The sequence below is a fragment of the Carassius gibelio genome, chromosome B21, assembly GCF_023724105.1.
Source record: "Carassius gibelio isolate Cgi1373 ecotype wild population from Czech Republic chromosome B21, carGib1.2-hapl.c, whole genome shotgun sequence".
NCBI lineage: Eukaryota > Metazoa > Chordata > Actinopteri > Cypriniformes > Cyprinidae > Carassius > Carassius gibelio.
In genome coordinates this window covers 25,870,397-25,885,711 of record NC_068416.1, presented here as the reverse complement: position 1 = coordinate 25,885,711, position 15,315 = coordinate 25,870,397, and the positions used below count along the sequence as shown (strand labels likewise).

General features: G+C 37.9%; 1 protein-coding gene and 1 pseudogene across 2 annotated transcripts; both read left to right on the top strand.

Moving 5' to 3' along the window:
• Positions 1–78: 78 nt before the first annotated feature.
• LOC127985820 (torsin-1A-like) lies at positions 79–7,714 on the top strand (annotated as a pseudogene).
• A 1,778-nt stretch (positions 7,715–9,492) lies between these two features.
• LOC127985817 (torsin-1A) lies at positions 9,493–14,957 on the top strand. 2 transcript variants are annotated; one of them, XM_052587993.1, is made up of 5 exons: positions 9,493–9,865; positions 11,756–12,021; positions 12,145–12,320; positions 13,518–13,645; positions 13,807–14,957. In XM_052587993.1, the coding sequence occupies exons 1-5, from the start codon at positions 9,667–9,669 to the stop codon at positions 14,049–14,051; spliced, it is 1,014 nt and encodes a 337-aa protein (XP_052443953.1). In that variant the 5' UTR covers positions 9,493–9,666; the 3' UTR covers positions 14,052–14,957. The 2 variants fall into 2 exon arrangements, with proteins under 2 accessions (XP_052443953.1, XP_052443952.1); XM_052587992.1 differs by lacking the exon at positions 9,493–9,865 and adding an exon at positions 10,612–10,930.
• The last annotated feature ends 358 nt before the right edge of the window (positions 14,958–15,315 follow it).

Below are 15,315 nucleotides of genomic sequence, written 5' to 3'. Positions count from 1 at the left end.
TAAAGAACCTAAAGGATATTGCACAACGAATCACTCCCGAGACGATTCGTTCGTTCCGAGTCATATTAAAGATTCGCTCAATGAACGAATCGTTCCTGAACGACCCACCGCCCCAGGAAGATCGTGTGACGAGGAAGTGAGGAAGATTGTATCGATGACTTATTTAGGAAAATGACGGACCGAATGCCTCCTCAGGTCACCTTTTTACTTGTGGGTGCAGGACTTGCTGCTCTGGGTGCAACATACTGGCATTTCTATTGGAGGAAGGAAGTCTGTTATGGGAGCTGGACCAATCTCAATAAAACTGGTAAAAGAAAGAGTTCATGTGGATTTGATCAGACTACTGCTTTCTGATATAGTCTAGCTACAAAACAAAATCTGCAACATGAATAAACAAAATAAACACGTAAATGAGGATATGATTGAAACTTCATGTTGCACAAAATAAAGGATACAATTTTATAATAAAATTCCTGCACAGGTAATAAAATTACTGTCATCATTTACTCACCTACAAAACAGTTGGTTTTCACTGAATTCAATACGGAATCAATGGGCACCAGCAACTGTTTGACTATATTAATACAGGTACTAAATGCAGAAAATGAAGGTAATAATAGCCTAAATGTATTTCCCCAGTGCATTATGAATTTATGTATTGTTTATTTTGCACATCTACACTGCAGTTTACACATGTATATAGCCTAACTTTAGATGTATTTATTGCATCTTTATTACCAGTAGATATTGCCAGAATGTGTCACTTTGGGAAATGCTTTTAATTTAATGATTGTTGTTTGAAACTATGCACTTGGCAATCCTACCAATCATGCCAACACATAACTGCTTTAAATCTGTCCTCTCTTCCATAGGACTGAAGTGTGACCTAAAAAACAAGCTTTTTGGGCAACACATTGCTGCTAAGGTCATCCTGAAAGCCGTCACAGGCTTCATGAACAACAAAAACCCAAAGAAGCCGCTGGTTCTGTCCCTCCACGGCTGGACCGGGACCGGGAAGAACTACGTGAGCCAGCTTATAGCGGAAAATATTTACCAGAAAGGGATGAAGAGCAACTTCGTTCATCTGTTTACAGCAACAACACACTTTCCTCACGAGGCTCACATTGACAAGTACAAGGTAATGTGTACAGTTAGTAACCTATATGGAAAATATGCAAATACATGAGAATGACATGTTTTATTTTATTTTTTTTTGGACTTGTACCACAAAGCACATAAACGGGGCTGTGTTCAGAAAGAAGCGCAGACAACTGAACAACACGTCTGTAGTTCGGTCGAAAATGTCAAAAACAAGAAAGTAAAACAATGCACAAGTTACTAAAAATAAGCTACTTGAAGGAACGGGAAGAGAGAGAGCAAGTGAGCACGCGCCCTTCTATTACATGGTCACTCTCCACACACAAATCATTGAAAAATCGTGAATATAAAACAAACAAAAAAATATAGGGACATTCACTGTAAACAACAATTATTATAATCGTCAAGCATACACAACTTATTTGAAGTGAAAGTGAAACTAGCAGCCTGTGTGAAATGCGCGTCTCTCTTATTCTTCTGTGTGCGCGCGAGTTACACGTTTTGCTTGTCTATATTAAAGGGGTCATATGATGTCACTTAAAAGAACTTGTGTATTTGGTGCAATGTAATGTGTTTACGCGGTTTAAGGAAAAAAAACATTATTTTCCACGTACTGTATTATTGTTGCTCCTGTATGCCCACCTTTCTAAAAGGCATCAATTTTTATTAAGCTCATCGGTCTGAAAAGTGAGGTGTTCTCTGATTGGCCAGATGTCCAGTGCATTGTGATTGGCCAAATGCTTCAAGCTTGTGATGGAAATGTTATGCCCCTTGCCATACTGTGATGCATTTCCCTGTCAGAAAGCCGACAGGAAAAGACAAAACAATAAAATCCAAACGTACTTGCAGACTGAGAGTCAGGACAGCCAACAGTATTGTCTTCTCTCCCAGGATCAGGAAACAATTTTCCATAAAACGTGCTGCACACATCTGAATATTTGGGTTGAACTGTTCTTGAACAGTGTTGTAAATTAGGGCTGTGTATTGCCAAGAATCTGGCAATATGATATGTATCACGATACAGGGGTTGCAATACGAAATATTGGGATATTTCTTATTTTAGGAATAGTATATATTGTAAGGAAAGCTGTCATTAAGAACACCACCATATGCAAACCTTAGCATAACTAATTAAATAAAAATTGTTTAACCAGAACACAGTGGGATGCGCATTTGTAATAATCAGTCCCTGTAACATTCAACATTATTGAACCACTTTTTGTGCAGTATGAGTAAAGTGGGATAAATTAAAGTGCTTGCAGGAATCCTTTAATAAAATAAAACAATATAAAATCAATAAAAGTATAGTCTAAAAAAACAAGCCTTGCCACCTCTTCCTCATCCCAGTCAGTCACCATAGTTCTAATACTAGGCTGAGGCTACCTTTCCTCCTCTTCTCCCCAACGTGACGTCATCACCGAATTGCATAAAAAAAAGAGAGACTTAGGTCTCTCCAGAGCAAAAGTGGGCGTTTATCACCTTTTGGGTGTTTTCAAACTGCTGGGTGTTTCTAAATCATGCAATCAAAATTATCCCCCTTACCCAACCCCACCCCTAAACCTAAAATCACTACGACGTCATCCAATCAGGTATCATGGTGTAAAAACACCTTGATCTGGTTACTCCTATTACTTTCCTGCAGAGACCTTGGAAAAAAAACATTAATACCAAAAAAGTAAAAATAAAATAAAATAAAAGTCCTTAAGACCATTTTTGACACATTTTAAAAATGATATACATATCTTGAGTGATTTATGTACCCATTAATCGACAGTGGTGGTTAACCTGCAACATGGGCTTGTGCAACGCCGTCGAAACCTGCGACGCAAGCACTGCATCAACTGCATAAAATGCCCCTAAAATGATACTCTACATTGATACAAATAAATGGTATAGTAACAAAACAAATGTGTTATGTCCTTATATAATGAAAACAGAACTATTAAATGAAGCATGTTTAGATGTTCGTTGATATGTGCACCTATCACCGAACAATCACCACAGCATCTTCATTTCCCTGTTAATTTCATTTTACCAAAAGAACATGGATGCTAAAGACAGTTAAAGTCAGTGTTATAGTCAGAGGGTAGAAATAAAGGTAGAAATAATAAATGTAAATCATGTACTAACTGCATAACACACAGACCAGGTGACAATATAAATACTGCATCTTATCGTCTTACACACACCTTATTAATATCAAGCTGGAAGCAAAATGTGATTGATAGCACTTTTCGCTATCGAATTATGCTACCATCTGTTTCAATACGAGGTAGCAAAATCTGACAGTGTAGCACAAATCATCAGAATGCAGTATGGTGAGGGGCATAACGTTTCCGTCACACGATTGAGGCATTCGGCCAATCACTGGATAGCACTGGATAGCTGGCCAATCACAGCACACCTCGCTTTTCAGACCGATGAGCTTTGTAAAAATCGATATGTTTCAGAAAGGCAGGGCTTAGAGGAGAAACAATAATGTACAGTATGTGGAAAATAATGTCGTGTTTTTTTGTTTTGTTTTTTACCTTAAACCGCATAAAAACATTTCATTACACCAAATACACAAAACAATGTTATTGTAGCAACATCATATGAACGCTTTAAATGAACATGTTTCTTAAATATCTGCACTGATATGTTTTAAGATCAGTCAATGCAAGTTTATTTCAGTTGAAACAGCTCAGAATTACGTTTTAGTCTGGGACTAAGCTTAAGCCTTATCTGTGAAACCAGGGGAGTAAGTAACAAAATTTTGTAAAATACATTTTAAGGGGTATAATTAAGTGCAAAAATAATTGAAGGAAATATCTATTTGTTAAATTAACTATAAGTCAGTTAACATTTAAACATATTCTTTTGAATACTGTATACCCAGTATTTGGTAAAAGTTTGATATGCAATGAAAATACAGTTTCGTTACTCAGTATTGGAAAGTACCAAAAGTATTGGTATCAGCCAGTTTTTGAAAAAGTGGTATCGGTGCATCCCTAGTTTTAAAATATTAATCTTTTCCCCTGTACTGTCATATCTGTACATTTGCATGTGTTTAGACGCAGTTAGTGGAGTGGATACGAGGGAATGTTTCTATTTGTCCTCGTTCGATGTTCATCTTTGATGAAATGGATAAAATGCATCCCGAGCTGATGGATAGTATTAAACCTTACCTGGACTTCTATGACAACCTGAATGGAGTCTCTTATAGACAGGCCATCTTCATCTTCCTCAGGGCAGTGTCATCGACACAGAAAACATTTGACTTGTCGCTTTCAATCAAACAGCCTCTGTAAGCCAGGTGTTTTGTTTTTAAAGCAACACTGGGGGTGAGAAGATCGTCGGGGTAGCTCTGGATTTCCGGAGGGATGGTAGAGAACGAGAGGAGATCCAGCTGAAGGATATAGAGATGGCACTTTCCCTCTCCGTCTTCAACAACAAAAGCAGTACGTCAAGTGTCTCTCTTTTCTCTTCTATAGATCAGAGAATCGTCACAACATTTGGACTGATAATTAATAGAGCAATAATCCATACAACACTGTAAGCTGATTTTACTACAGCTAAAAGCTTTCTTTGGGCATGCCTACAAATTACAATGCATTCCTTAAAATATGTTGTAAAATCACTAAACACTTAATTAAAATAATGAATTAACACACAAACCTAAGTAGCCTAACCATTGTTTTTATGAAACGGCAAAAGCAGAAATATGATAAAACAAAAATTTGTATTATAAATTAATTTAACATTAAATATATATTTTTTTCAAGTGATGTTATTTATTAGACTTACTATTGTTTGCCAGGCGACGTATAACAATTGTCATTATATAAATAAATTATTAGTACACTGGTCACATGACTATAGTTTAAGGCATGGCTCATTCAATCAGATTTTGGAGCAACATGGGCTCGGATGAAATTTAAACCAAGGAAATCAAGAAGTATGGTGATTAGAAATGGGAAAGTGACCAGCAAGTTCCAGCAGCGAGTACAGGGCGAGACGATACCATCAATTGAGGAAAACCCAATTAAGTGCCAAGGGAAATGGTAAGACGCCTCCCTAACCGACAGATGCAATGATTCCAGGACGAAGAAGCAGGCAGATCCATGGCTAAGTAAGATCGAGGGGTCAGGTTTGCCAGGAAAGTTCAAGGCCTGGCTCTTCCAGCACGACCTGCTACCATGGCTTATGTGGCTACTGACAATCTACAAAGTACCTATGACAGCAGTGGAAGGAGAGGCAAGTGAACAAATATCTTCGCAAGTGGCTCAGAATCCCACAAAGCTTCATGTCATTAGGGCTATACACCAGATCTGGTCAGGTACAGCTGCCTCTATCATCAGCGGTGGAGGAGTTCAAGGTGGCAAAGTGCCGGCTTGTGATGATGTACCAAGACTCCACTGATAAAAAAAAAAGTCAGAAGTCACTTTTTGTCACTACAAGATCAGGATGCAAGTGGGTGGCTGACACATCAGTGGCGCAAGCCGAAAGTGCATTGAAGCTAAAGGACATCATCGGGAACCCATGTGTAGAGAGGCAAGGATTCGGATCCACCCACTTCCAGCAGTGGGGAAAAGCAGACCCGAGGCAGAGGAGGGACATGATTCAAGCCAAGGTCCGACACCTGGAGGAAGGAAGGCGCAGGTCTAGGGCCGTCGAACTTGGAGTACAAGGTGCCTGGACGAAGTGGGACCTGAAGAAGCGTAAGATAACGTGGCCTGAGATCTGGAGACTGGAGCCCTTTCGTATCTCCTTCCTGCTCTGTTCAGTGTACGACACCCTTCCTTCACCAACAAATCCCCACAGATGGGGTATGAGGGAGGACCCATCTTGTAGGCTATGCGGAGGAAGGGGAACAATGGCGCACATACTGGCAGGATGCAAAACAGCCCTTAGCCAAGGAAGATACAGGTGGCGCCATGACAAGGTTCTCTGTGCACTGGCTGACATCTTGGAGCAGGAGAGGCTGAAAAAGAGCCAGACCAGTACAAGGCCGAGGACATGCATTCAGTTCATCAGAGAAGGGGAGAAACCAGCAGCCCCTAAGAAGATAAAAAAGAGCCTCTTGCAAGCAGCACAATCCTGGGAAATGGGGGTGGACCTGGGAAAGAAACTAAACTTCCCGCAGGTTGTGCAAACACTGCTGAGGCCAGACATGGTCTTATGATCTGAGGAGGCAAGGAAGATAATCTTGATTGAACTGGCGGTCCCGTGGGAAGATGGGTGCGAGGAGGCCCATGAGTGGAAAGCCACAAAGTATCAGGACCTCGTTGAGCATTGCAGGGCCAAAGGGTGGCAGACCTGGCTATTCCCGGTTGAGGTCTGGAGTAGGGGTTTCCCAGCACAGTCGGTGTGGAAGGCAACTGTCCGTAGGTTGGGTGAGGCAGCAGAAAGAGCATCTTGTTGGCTCTGGAGTAGGAGGGAGGAGTTGAGCTGGGGGCCAGGAGGAGGAGGGCGGTGACTGGCCACCACTGCCGACCCGCCAACTGGAGGGTGTTGTGGTTCAGGGTCGAAACACCCCGTGAAAGTTGGACACCACCTGATGACATCTTCTCCATGCATTACAGTTAGTGACTGCGTAAGATAGCATCAGTTCAGATGTTAAAATTACTTTTATCATTGCACACTCTTCTCTCTTTCCACAGGTGGATTCTGGCACACAAGCTTAATCGATAAGAACCTGGTGGATTTCTTTGTGCCCTTCCTTCCTCTGGAGTACAAGCACGTCATTCAGTGTGGTTTGGCTGAGATGGCCAGAAAGGGTCATGTCAAAAATAAAAAGGTGGTTGTAAAGATGGCCCGTGACCTGAACTACTTCCCTAAGGAAGAGAAGCGTATCTTCTCCGTGCAGGGCTGCAAGGTAATTTCCAGCAGACTGGACTTCTATATTTAAAGAGTAACTAAACTCTAAACCAACTTTTTTTAGTTAATGATCTATAAGAATGGGGCTTTATTAGTGCTGTTCATTGATTCGAGTAACTTTTTTGACATTTGAGTATAAAGTGTTTTAATTCTACAATATATGTTGTAAAAACGTCTGAGTGCTGCCCTCTTCAGGTTGAACGGTGGCTACTGCAGTTGATTTTTCCTATTGGATGTTGCGGTGGCAGGTGACTTAAGCAGTTTCCAGCTCACCACGCCCCTTGGTACGAGCTACCATGCCATTGGCAGTATAAAACCATCTTGTCCCGTCAAAATTACTGTAGTGAGTCAGGAGTTGGAATTGCGAGTATTGAAAACGACCAGGATAAACTATTATAGCATCTATTTAGCATAGCATTTATATAGTTATTTAGAATATTTCGTGTAGCCTATGTAGTTAATTAGTGTAGTTGTTTGTGTAACGTTAGTATTGTTAGAAGCATAGTTAGTTAGTAGCATAGTATTGCATCAGGATAGCTTCAAGTTGGAGTAGATTTATCTGTATTTAGTACAGTGGTCAGGATGGTACGTAGGTGTGTTGCTGGTTGGAACAGCACTGCTGGACTGCATAGTTTTCCAGCAGACTTGAAAATTAGGCACCAGTGGTTGCATGCACTTCGCCTGGAAGACCGCGAGTTCCCGCCTAGAGCTGGAGTTTGTTTTTTGGAGGTGGAAATGGGCTTCTCCAGCGGCTCTAATTGATATGGCTCAGGCCACAGACACCTCGACATCCTCCACTTCAGGTGAAGGTGGAGGAGAAAAGTCCTCTACTTCAAATGAATGCTCTGTTGCAAAGCCACTTGCGTCACTACAGTCACTCTCCATTTTAGCGTCTCTGACAGCAGCTGTCAATTAATCCGTCACTGCGGGTCTCAAGTTCACGCCCCAGACGCTCAGCCCCGCCCTAGGTTCGTCCCCTCTACCTCCGCTGTGCTCTGCTCACTTTTCAACATTTTTCAAATATTGCTAGTGGGTGGAGTCAGGCTCTGACCAGGGGTTTAGTTACCCTTTAAATGAATGAGATGAAAAAATATTATCAGAGTTATCAGAATATTATCTTTTATTATCAGAAATAATAAAAGACAATTGAGATTTAACCTATTTTTGTTGAGTGCAAAATGTGTGTAAATAATGAAACATCAGGATTTTCGTAATAAAAATCGTATCTTCAAGAATAACGGAGTGATTTAATTCTGGGATAAAAATAAAAGAACTTTAAATAAGCCCAAAATGTATTATTTTTTCTACATAAAAAATAAATGACTGCCATTACTTCAAGACTAGTTACTAGTAGATTTTATAAAGGATTTAAAGCTTATTTATTCCTTGCTGTAATCTTTATTTTAATAAACATTTTGTGAATATGTTTCTTCTTGTTTTTCACAATTAATGCTGCCCAACAGAAAAGCTGAATGCATAATGTTCCCCTTCACTAAACATTGGGTGACTTTTAATTAGCTGAACTAAACAGGGATTGCTCTTATCAACATTCATTTGACGGAAGTTACAAGAATCATCAAATAGCCTATATAGGCAAAATACAATTACAGTTAGTGGAATAAGGAAGAAAAATTACTTATTTCTAACAACAAAAGTTACAAGGCATTGAAAATTTGCAAATTTATATTTGAAGATCAAAAATATTTTATGTAGGTAGCCTACTCCCTTTGTAGCTTTGATTAACAAATAGGGAGAGAAGAGAGCAAGATAAAATATCTCTGAAGCCAGAATTGATAGTTTTAACAATTTCAGGAAAAATTCAAGTAATGAATAATTTAATCAAATAGGCTAATTCAAATAACTTCAAATTTGTTTTTTTGGTTATATGAAACCACAACAGCTTTTTATTTGATTTTATTCAATTTCAATAAACAAACAAATTACTGTTAGGACTACAATAATACACATAAATACATGTAACACAATCAAAATATATACAAAATACTACATTTGTGTACAAAATACACATAGACCCAGGGGGGGACTAAACATGTAAACTCACAAAAGGAGACAGTCTTAACTGCTTTCTTATTATGTAAATAAATAATTATCTTATAAATTTGAATTTCTTTTTGTTATTTCTTCTCAAGAACCAAAAACAAAGGATTGTTTTTTTTTTTGTTTTTTTTTTACTGTACTTACACTTAGGAATATGAAATATATCAATTACATTTATAATGTAGTAGTCTACTCTTTCCACTTATTTGAAGGCATATTAGCAAAACAAAATAAAACGTTCTATAAGCACAAATAAAAAGTGTGGTCAAAGTTATCAATAATCTTAATAAAAACGTAAAAAATAAATTTGTTAACATGAGAGCAATGCCAAAATAAATGAAACAAAGTTTCAGTCACCATTACAGAAAAAAACAGTTCAAATCTAAATCATTTTTATATTTAACAAGAAAATTATTTACTAGATATATCATGTACAGTTTTACTTACAAGGTAACTTCCTTCACTGTGTTTACCAATGAAGAGACAATGTGTAGGTGTACAGACTATTGTCTTTTTGAAGTAAAAAAAAAACGCTATTGACCCGCGTGACGTCACTGCGTGGAACTCCGTGTTTGATTTTGAACGGAACGCTTTTGATTCGCTTCACGGAAGTTGCTCGTCATTATTTACCGAACCACGACAGGCAGCAGAATGCGGCTGACATGTCGGCTGCTGGTCGCTGGCTGTGTTTGCTGGAGTTGGTCGGTCACGGCGGGGATAGAGCCCATCAGCACCAGCATCGCGGTCGGGATGGCCGCGGCTCTCACCGGGTTCCTGGCCCAGTATCAGCACCTGCTCTATTACTTCCAGGAGTGCTGCAGACCGGAGTGGATCTCATACAACAAAACAGGTTTGCGAGAGCTGGTTTGTCTTTATTTGTTGCGTAAGAACGCAAGAATGGATCTATGGTTTCAGTGGTGTGTCGTATCATATAAATCCAAAATGTTCCATATATTACAGTAAATTAAATCCACATGTGTTTTTGATAAAATTAATTAATTCCATGCCAATACCAGCATTTAAAAATCTGAATTTATTAATTAATCATACTAATTATACTTTACTGATGGTGTTTATAATTTTAGTGCACCAGACACTTATAGCCTATTAAAATCATACATCATCTGATACATATACATTTGATCTCATATCTGATGTAAATGCGTTTATGCTATGTATTACAGCGTTAATTCTTGTACTGGTGCTGCTTATTGAGTTGTACTTGTTCGCAATTAATTTTAATGTAATTAATGTTAAACAATAACTTAAATTACAGACTTTATGATAATATACGAATCACCCAAAAATAACTTGTAAAATAGTGTCTAAAATATGTAAGCATGTTTTATAAATTAAAATTAAATTAAATGTTTGCATTTTTATCCAAAGCGACTTAGAATGCATTCAGGCTATAACTTTTTACCTATCATGTGTTATAACGCAAGCATTCTTTTTTCTTTTTTATAAAAAAAAAAAATTAAATTTTTTATTTATTTAATAATATATACACAACTGATTTTTGATTTTGGCAATGCTAGACCCAGTGACCAAATGTATCAACATATGTACCCTATGCGCATGCGTCCTGCGTCCAGCGTCGCACGCATTCGACGTCACTCTTCCGAAAGTAGGAAGTGGCGGGGCTGTGAGTTGGAGCTTTCGTTGTTGTTTTTTTTCCCCTTTGAGTTTCCAATTAAAACGATCGATGATTTATTTTTTAAAATGAAAGTTCGACCGTCTCGCTCGTGGACAACTGTGCTGCACTTAATCGTGATCTCAGGGCTGATCGTGGAGGCCATAGAGCCCGTGTCCACCTCGCTGCTGCTGGGGACAGGAGCTGCAGTGCTAGGCAGGAAACTCTATCACTATTTATATGAAACATGTGATGAAAACTGGCTCAAATTTAATGCAACAGGTGAATATTTGATCAGTGAAGATTTATAGATCACTATGTGTTTTGCAGTTCATCTTGTGGGTGATGTTTTTGTGCATTATATCCGTCGAAGGCGCCAAAAAATCCACTTCTAGTAACAGTTACACATTTGTTTCTTTCTCTCGTTTGTTATGATTTTGTTCATTTTTATAATAGCTTTTTAATACAATTAATTGTTATGTGTTTATGTGTAGCTGACTTTTTTTAAATATATATATTGCAGTCAAATTGTTTACTTTCAAATGATTGTTTTAAACAAAGGTACTTACTCTTATTATTTCAATGATTTGTTCATTCAGAATCAATTTAATTTGATCAGATTGTGAACATGTAAAAAACAATACTGCTTTGTGTGTGCTGTTCATTTTTTTTTCTTAGTAAATCAGTTTTATTTTTGCATAACTGAGAGATAATACTATAGTCTTGAATAATATTGAATGAGGTTTTACTTTTATATTTTCATTAAAGTTATACAGTACTCAACACTTGAAGTGGATCAAAACCTTTTATCAAAGTTGTCCTAAAACCTAAATCCAAAATGCATTTTCGTTTTGGCACAACTTTGATAAAAGGTTTTGATCCACTTCAATTGTGGACTACTGTATTTAAAGTGTATTATAATATTATTATTTGACTTTAGTCTGGACTACCTAAAGTGTCAAGCAATCAAAAAGTGTCTAATCCTTTGGGTTTTACTTTCAATTAACTATAATAACCGCATTGTAGTCCAATGCATAATTTCTTAATTTAAGTGCAGATGTAAGTATAAATAATTTGTTTGTTGTAAATCTGTCGTCTCATCCACAGGACTGAAGCATGACCTCGACAAGAAGCTGTACGGACAGCATGTCGCTCATCAGGTCATCCTGAAAGCCGTCACAGGCTTCATGAACAACGAAAACCCAAAGAAGCCGCTGGTTCTGTCCCTCCACGGCTGGACCGGGACCGGGAAGAATTTCGTGAGCCAACTTATAGCGGAAAATATTTACCAGAAAGGGATGAAGAGCAACTTCGTTCATCTGTTTACAGCGACAGCACACTTTCCTCACGAGGCTCACATTGACAAGTACAAGGTATTGCAAATACATGGAAATTACATTATATTTCATTACACCAACACAAAGCATGCAGTTTGGTAATTAAATTGAATATTTTATAATCATATCTGTATGAAATGTATGTTTGCATGTGTTTAGACACACTTACAGGAGTGGATACGAGGAAATGTTTCCATTTGTCCTCGTTCGATGTTCATCTTTGATGAAATGGATAAAATGCATCCCGGGCTGATCGACAGTATTAAACCTTACCTGGACTTCTATGACAACCTGAATGGAGTCTCTTATAGACAGGCCATCTTCATCTTCCTCAGGTCAGTGTCATCAGAATACTGTAGTGTGCTTCATTAGCTGCTGACAGGGATAGTACTGACAAAACAAACAAACAAAATCTAAAATCTTCTGAAAACTTCTCGAGTTAAAATGTTTGGTTTTGTTACTATCATTCCTCAAGAAAGACAAACATGAATAGTGATGAAAACCAAAATTTCAATTGTCACCTGAGATTCAGAGCCAATTTACAGGGATAAAAATGACTTTAGAAAGATGACAGTATTATTATGTTTTTTTTTTTACCCAGAGATTGGTATGTCTTTTAGTGAAATGTTACTTTTATTAGGTTTTATTGCATTGAGTGCCAGGGTTGGCAGTTCAAAAATAGATACATTTTATTTTTTGACACCCCAACCCCCAAATTAGTGTGCTTGTAATTCAAGAAGTTTTAAAGATCTTCTAATATCCTTTTAGATTTGGATTCTCAATTAATATTTCTTTAAGTATGTTATTTCCAGAGATATTGGGAATTCAATACGGCTCCAAGGGTAAATTGTTAAATTGTATCCATTTCATTGACCAACTAACCAACTTTGCTTTCAACTGATACTTTTTGTATTTTAAAGAGGAATTTGTAAAGAACAAATAATGTTTAAACTAGAGACATATCTTGTTTCCCTCTCTCCAAACAATGTAGGACATACTGTCTGAGAGCCCAAAATGTTTGCACACCTGTAAATGAAAATTCTATATTCTTTTAGGTTCTGGTTCCTAAGAAACTTTTCGTTTGGAATCTTTATATTGCAGTCTCTAAATGGTTCAATACCAGAGATATGTGGATCCCAAAGCAGCTCCTGGTCCAAAATGTTGAATTTGACCCATTCTGACATACTGAGTGGTTAAAAACATTGTGCATTCAGCTGATACGTATTGTTTAAAATGTATCTTGTTGTTATTTTTTTGCTCTATCAAATAAGTTGCATAGATTTCCATTACACTCGTGTTGTTTGCGTGCTTGTAACTCAAGAAATAGAAAAAATATTTCTATATTCTTTTAGGTTCTGGTTCCTAAGAAACTTTTCTTTCAGAATCTTCATTTTGAAGGCTCTATATGGATCACTCCCAGAGAAATGGAGATCTCTATACGGCTCCATGTTCAATAGTTGAAAACCAATATATATTGGTTATTGGCATATATATATCCCAAAAGCCTCTGTAACTTGTTTTTGTTCTTACAGCAACTCTGGAGGTGAGAAGATCGTTGAGGTGGCTCTGGATTTCTGGAAGGAGGGTAAAGAACGAGAGGAGATCAATCTGAAGGATCTGGAGGTGGCACTGTCGCTCTCCGTCTTCAACAACAAAAACAGTACGTCTCATTTCTCTTTCCCATTTGCTAAATATATGGAGCGGTAAACCTTCACAACAATGCAGCATTATTATGCATGAAGTTATTTTGTTCATTAGTTTCACTATAGTGTAATGAAGATCTCCAGACATTTGTATGATCATTCCCCTCTCTTTCCACAGGTGGATTCTGGCACACTAGCTTAATCGATAAGAACCTGGTGGATTTCTTCGTGCCGTTTCTTCCTCTGGAGTACAAGCACGTCATTCAGTGTGGTTTGGCTGAGATGGTCTCCAAGGGTCATGCCCCAGATAAAGAAGTGGTTGAAACCATGGCTCGTGACCTGAACTACTTCCCTAAAGAGGAGCGTGTCTTCTCCATGCAGGGCTGCAAGGTCATTCCTGCCAGACTGGACTTCTATGTTTGATCAAGTGGAAAAAACAAAGACTCAAAGACAGCAAACTGGTTATCTTCTGTGTGCTTTTATTCCACTGAGGAATCGCAGAGTTGCTCCTCAGAGTCAGACTGAATAATGCGGTCACGCTCCATAAATACTGTAACGCAGGGGATGTTTTTACTCAATCACAGGTGTTTCATACACTAATGGAGACTGTTTTATTAATGTTGGCCCAGCGGATGAAGTCCTTCTTCTCAAGGGCATTTCTGTTGAAGATGAAACGGGAAGCTTTTTAATTAAATGACTTTGCACATTGTGGAGCTCGTCTAAACACTGGCGGTCAGCGATTTTTATAATGATATCTATTAATTATGAATGGGGGGGGGGTAATTTGCTTTTATCTTGAAATATCACAGATGCATTCATGTCTGCCTTTTATAAAGTCAAGGATGAAGATCAGAACGACAACTTGAATCTTATTTTGAACAGTGAAACTTAAAGATCATTTGTGTTTCTAATTTGTCACTGTCAGGATTCATTTTCGTGTCGTTGATATGTGCCACTGATTCTGATTGAAGGTTTTGTTGACAAAATCAAAGTGCCTGTTTAACTTAAAAGAAGAAAAAAACTTGATTTATACATTAATTCATATTTGAGAAATTCTTGAAACTTTGATTTTTCAGTTGCACCAAGATAAAATGTCAAAATGCTTGAAGCACTCAATCTGCGTATTGATTTTGATAAAGCTGTAGGATATAAACAGACTGGGTCTTGAGAATTTTATGCATGTTCACATTGACAATCTTTTTCATTGAGTTTCCCAGTGGTCCACGATTAACTGGATAAGGAGTTTTAAAATGAGACATCGCTGAGAAAGATGTCCATCAGACTTACCCAAAAACTATGTGCCTAATTAATTAAACCTGCCCAATTTAATTTTTTTTCACAATGTGTCCTGTTTTCACAAGGTGCCAGTACTCTATTATAGCAAAAAAAAAAACCTCCCCTGAGGTAACAACAACTATATTGAAGGGCTTTTATATACAGCAGTCAACAGGCAATCTTAATAATAAATCCTTTTATTAGTTAGTGGATTTGCTTGAGCTAGAAATAACTACTGAACGTAAATAAAATGTGCACAAGGATTTTGAAAAAATACCCTTAGAAAGAGCTACTGCATTACTGCATTCAAACTTCCAAACTGACTCAAATGATTCGCGAACCAGCTCCGAACTCCCGAACTGACTCAAATGAATCACGCTCCGAACTGATACAAATGATTCGCGATCCCCAA

Excerpts from the sequence above, each read along its gene's own strand:
- LOC127985817 (XM_052587993.1), top strand. The coding sequence starts at position 9,667 with ATGCGGCTGACATGTCGGCTGCTGGTCGCTGGCTGTGTTTGCTGGAGT. Across the intron at positions 9,866-11,755 it reads GATCTCATACAACAAAACAG|GACTGAAGCATGACCTCGAC; the intron begins GTTTGCGAGAGC and ends TCTCATCCACAG. Across the intron at positions 12,022-12,144 it reads CTCACATTGACAAGTACAAG|ACACACTTACAGGAGTGGAT; the intron begins GTATTGCAAATA and ends GCATGTGTTTAG.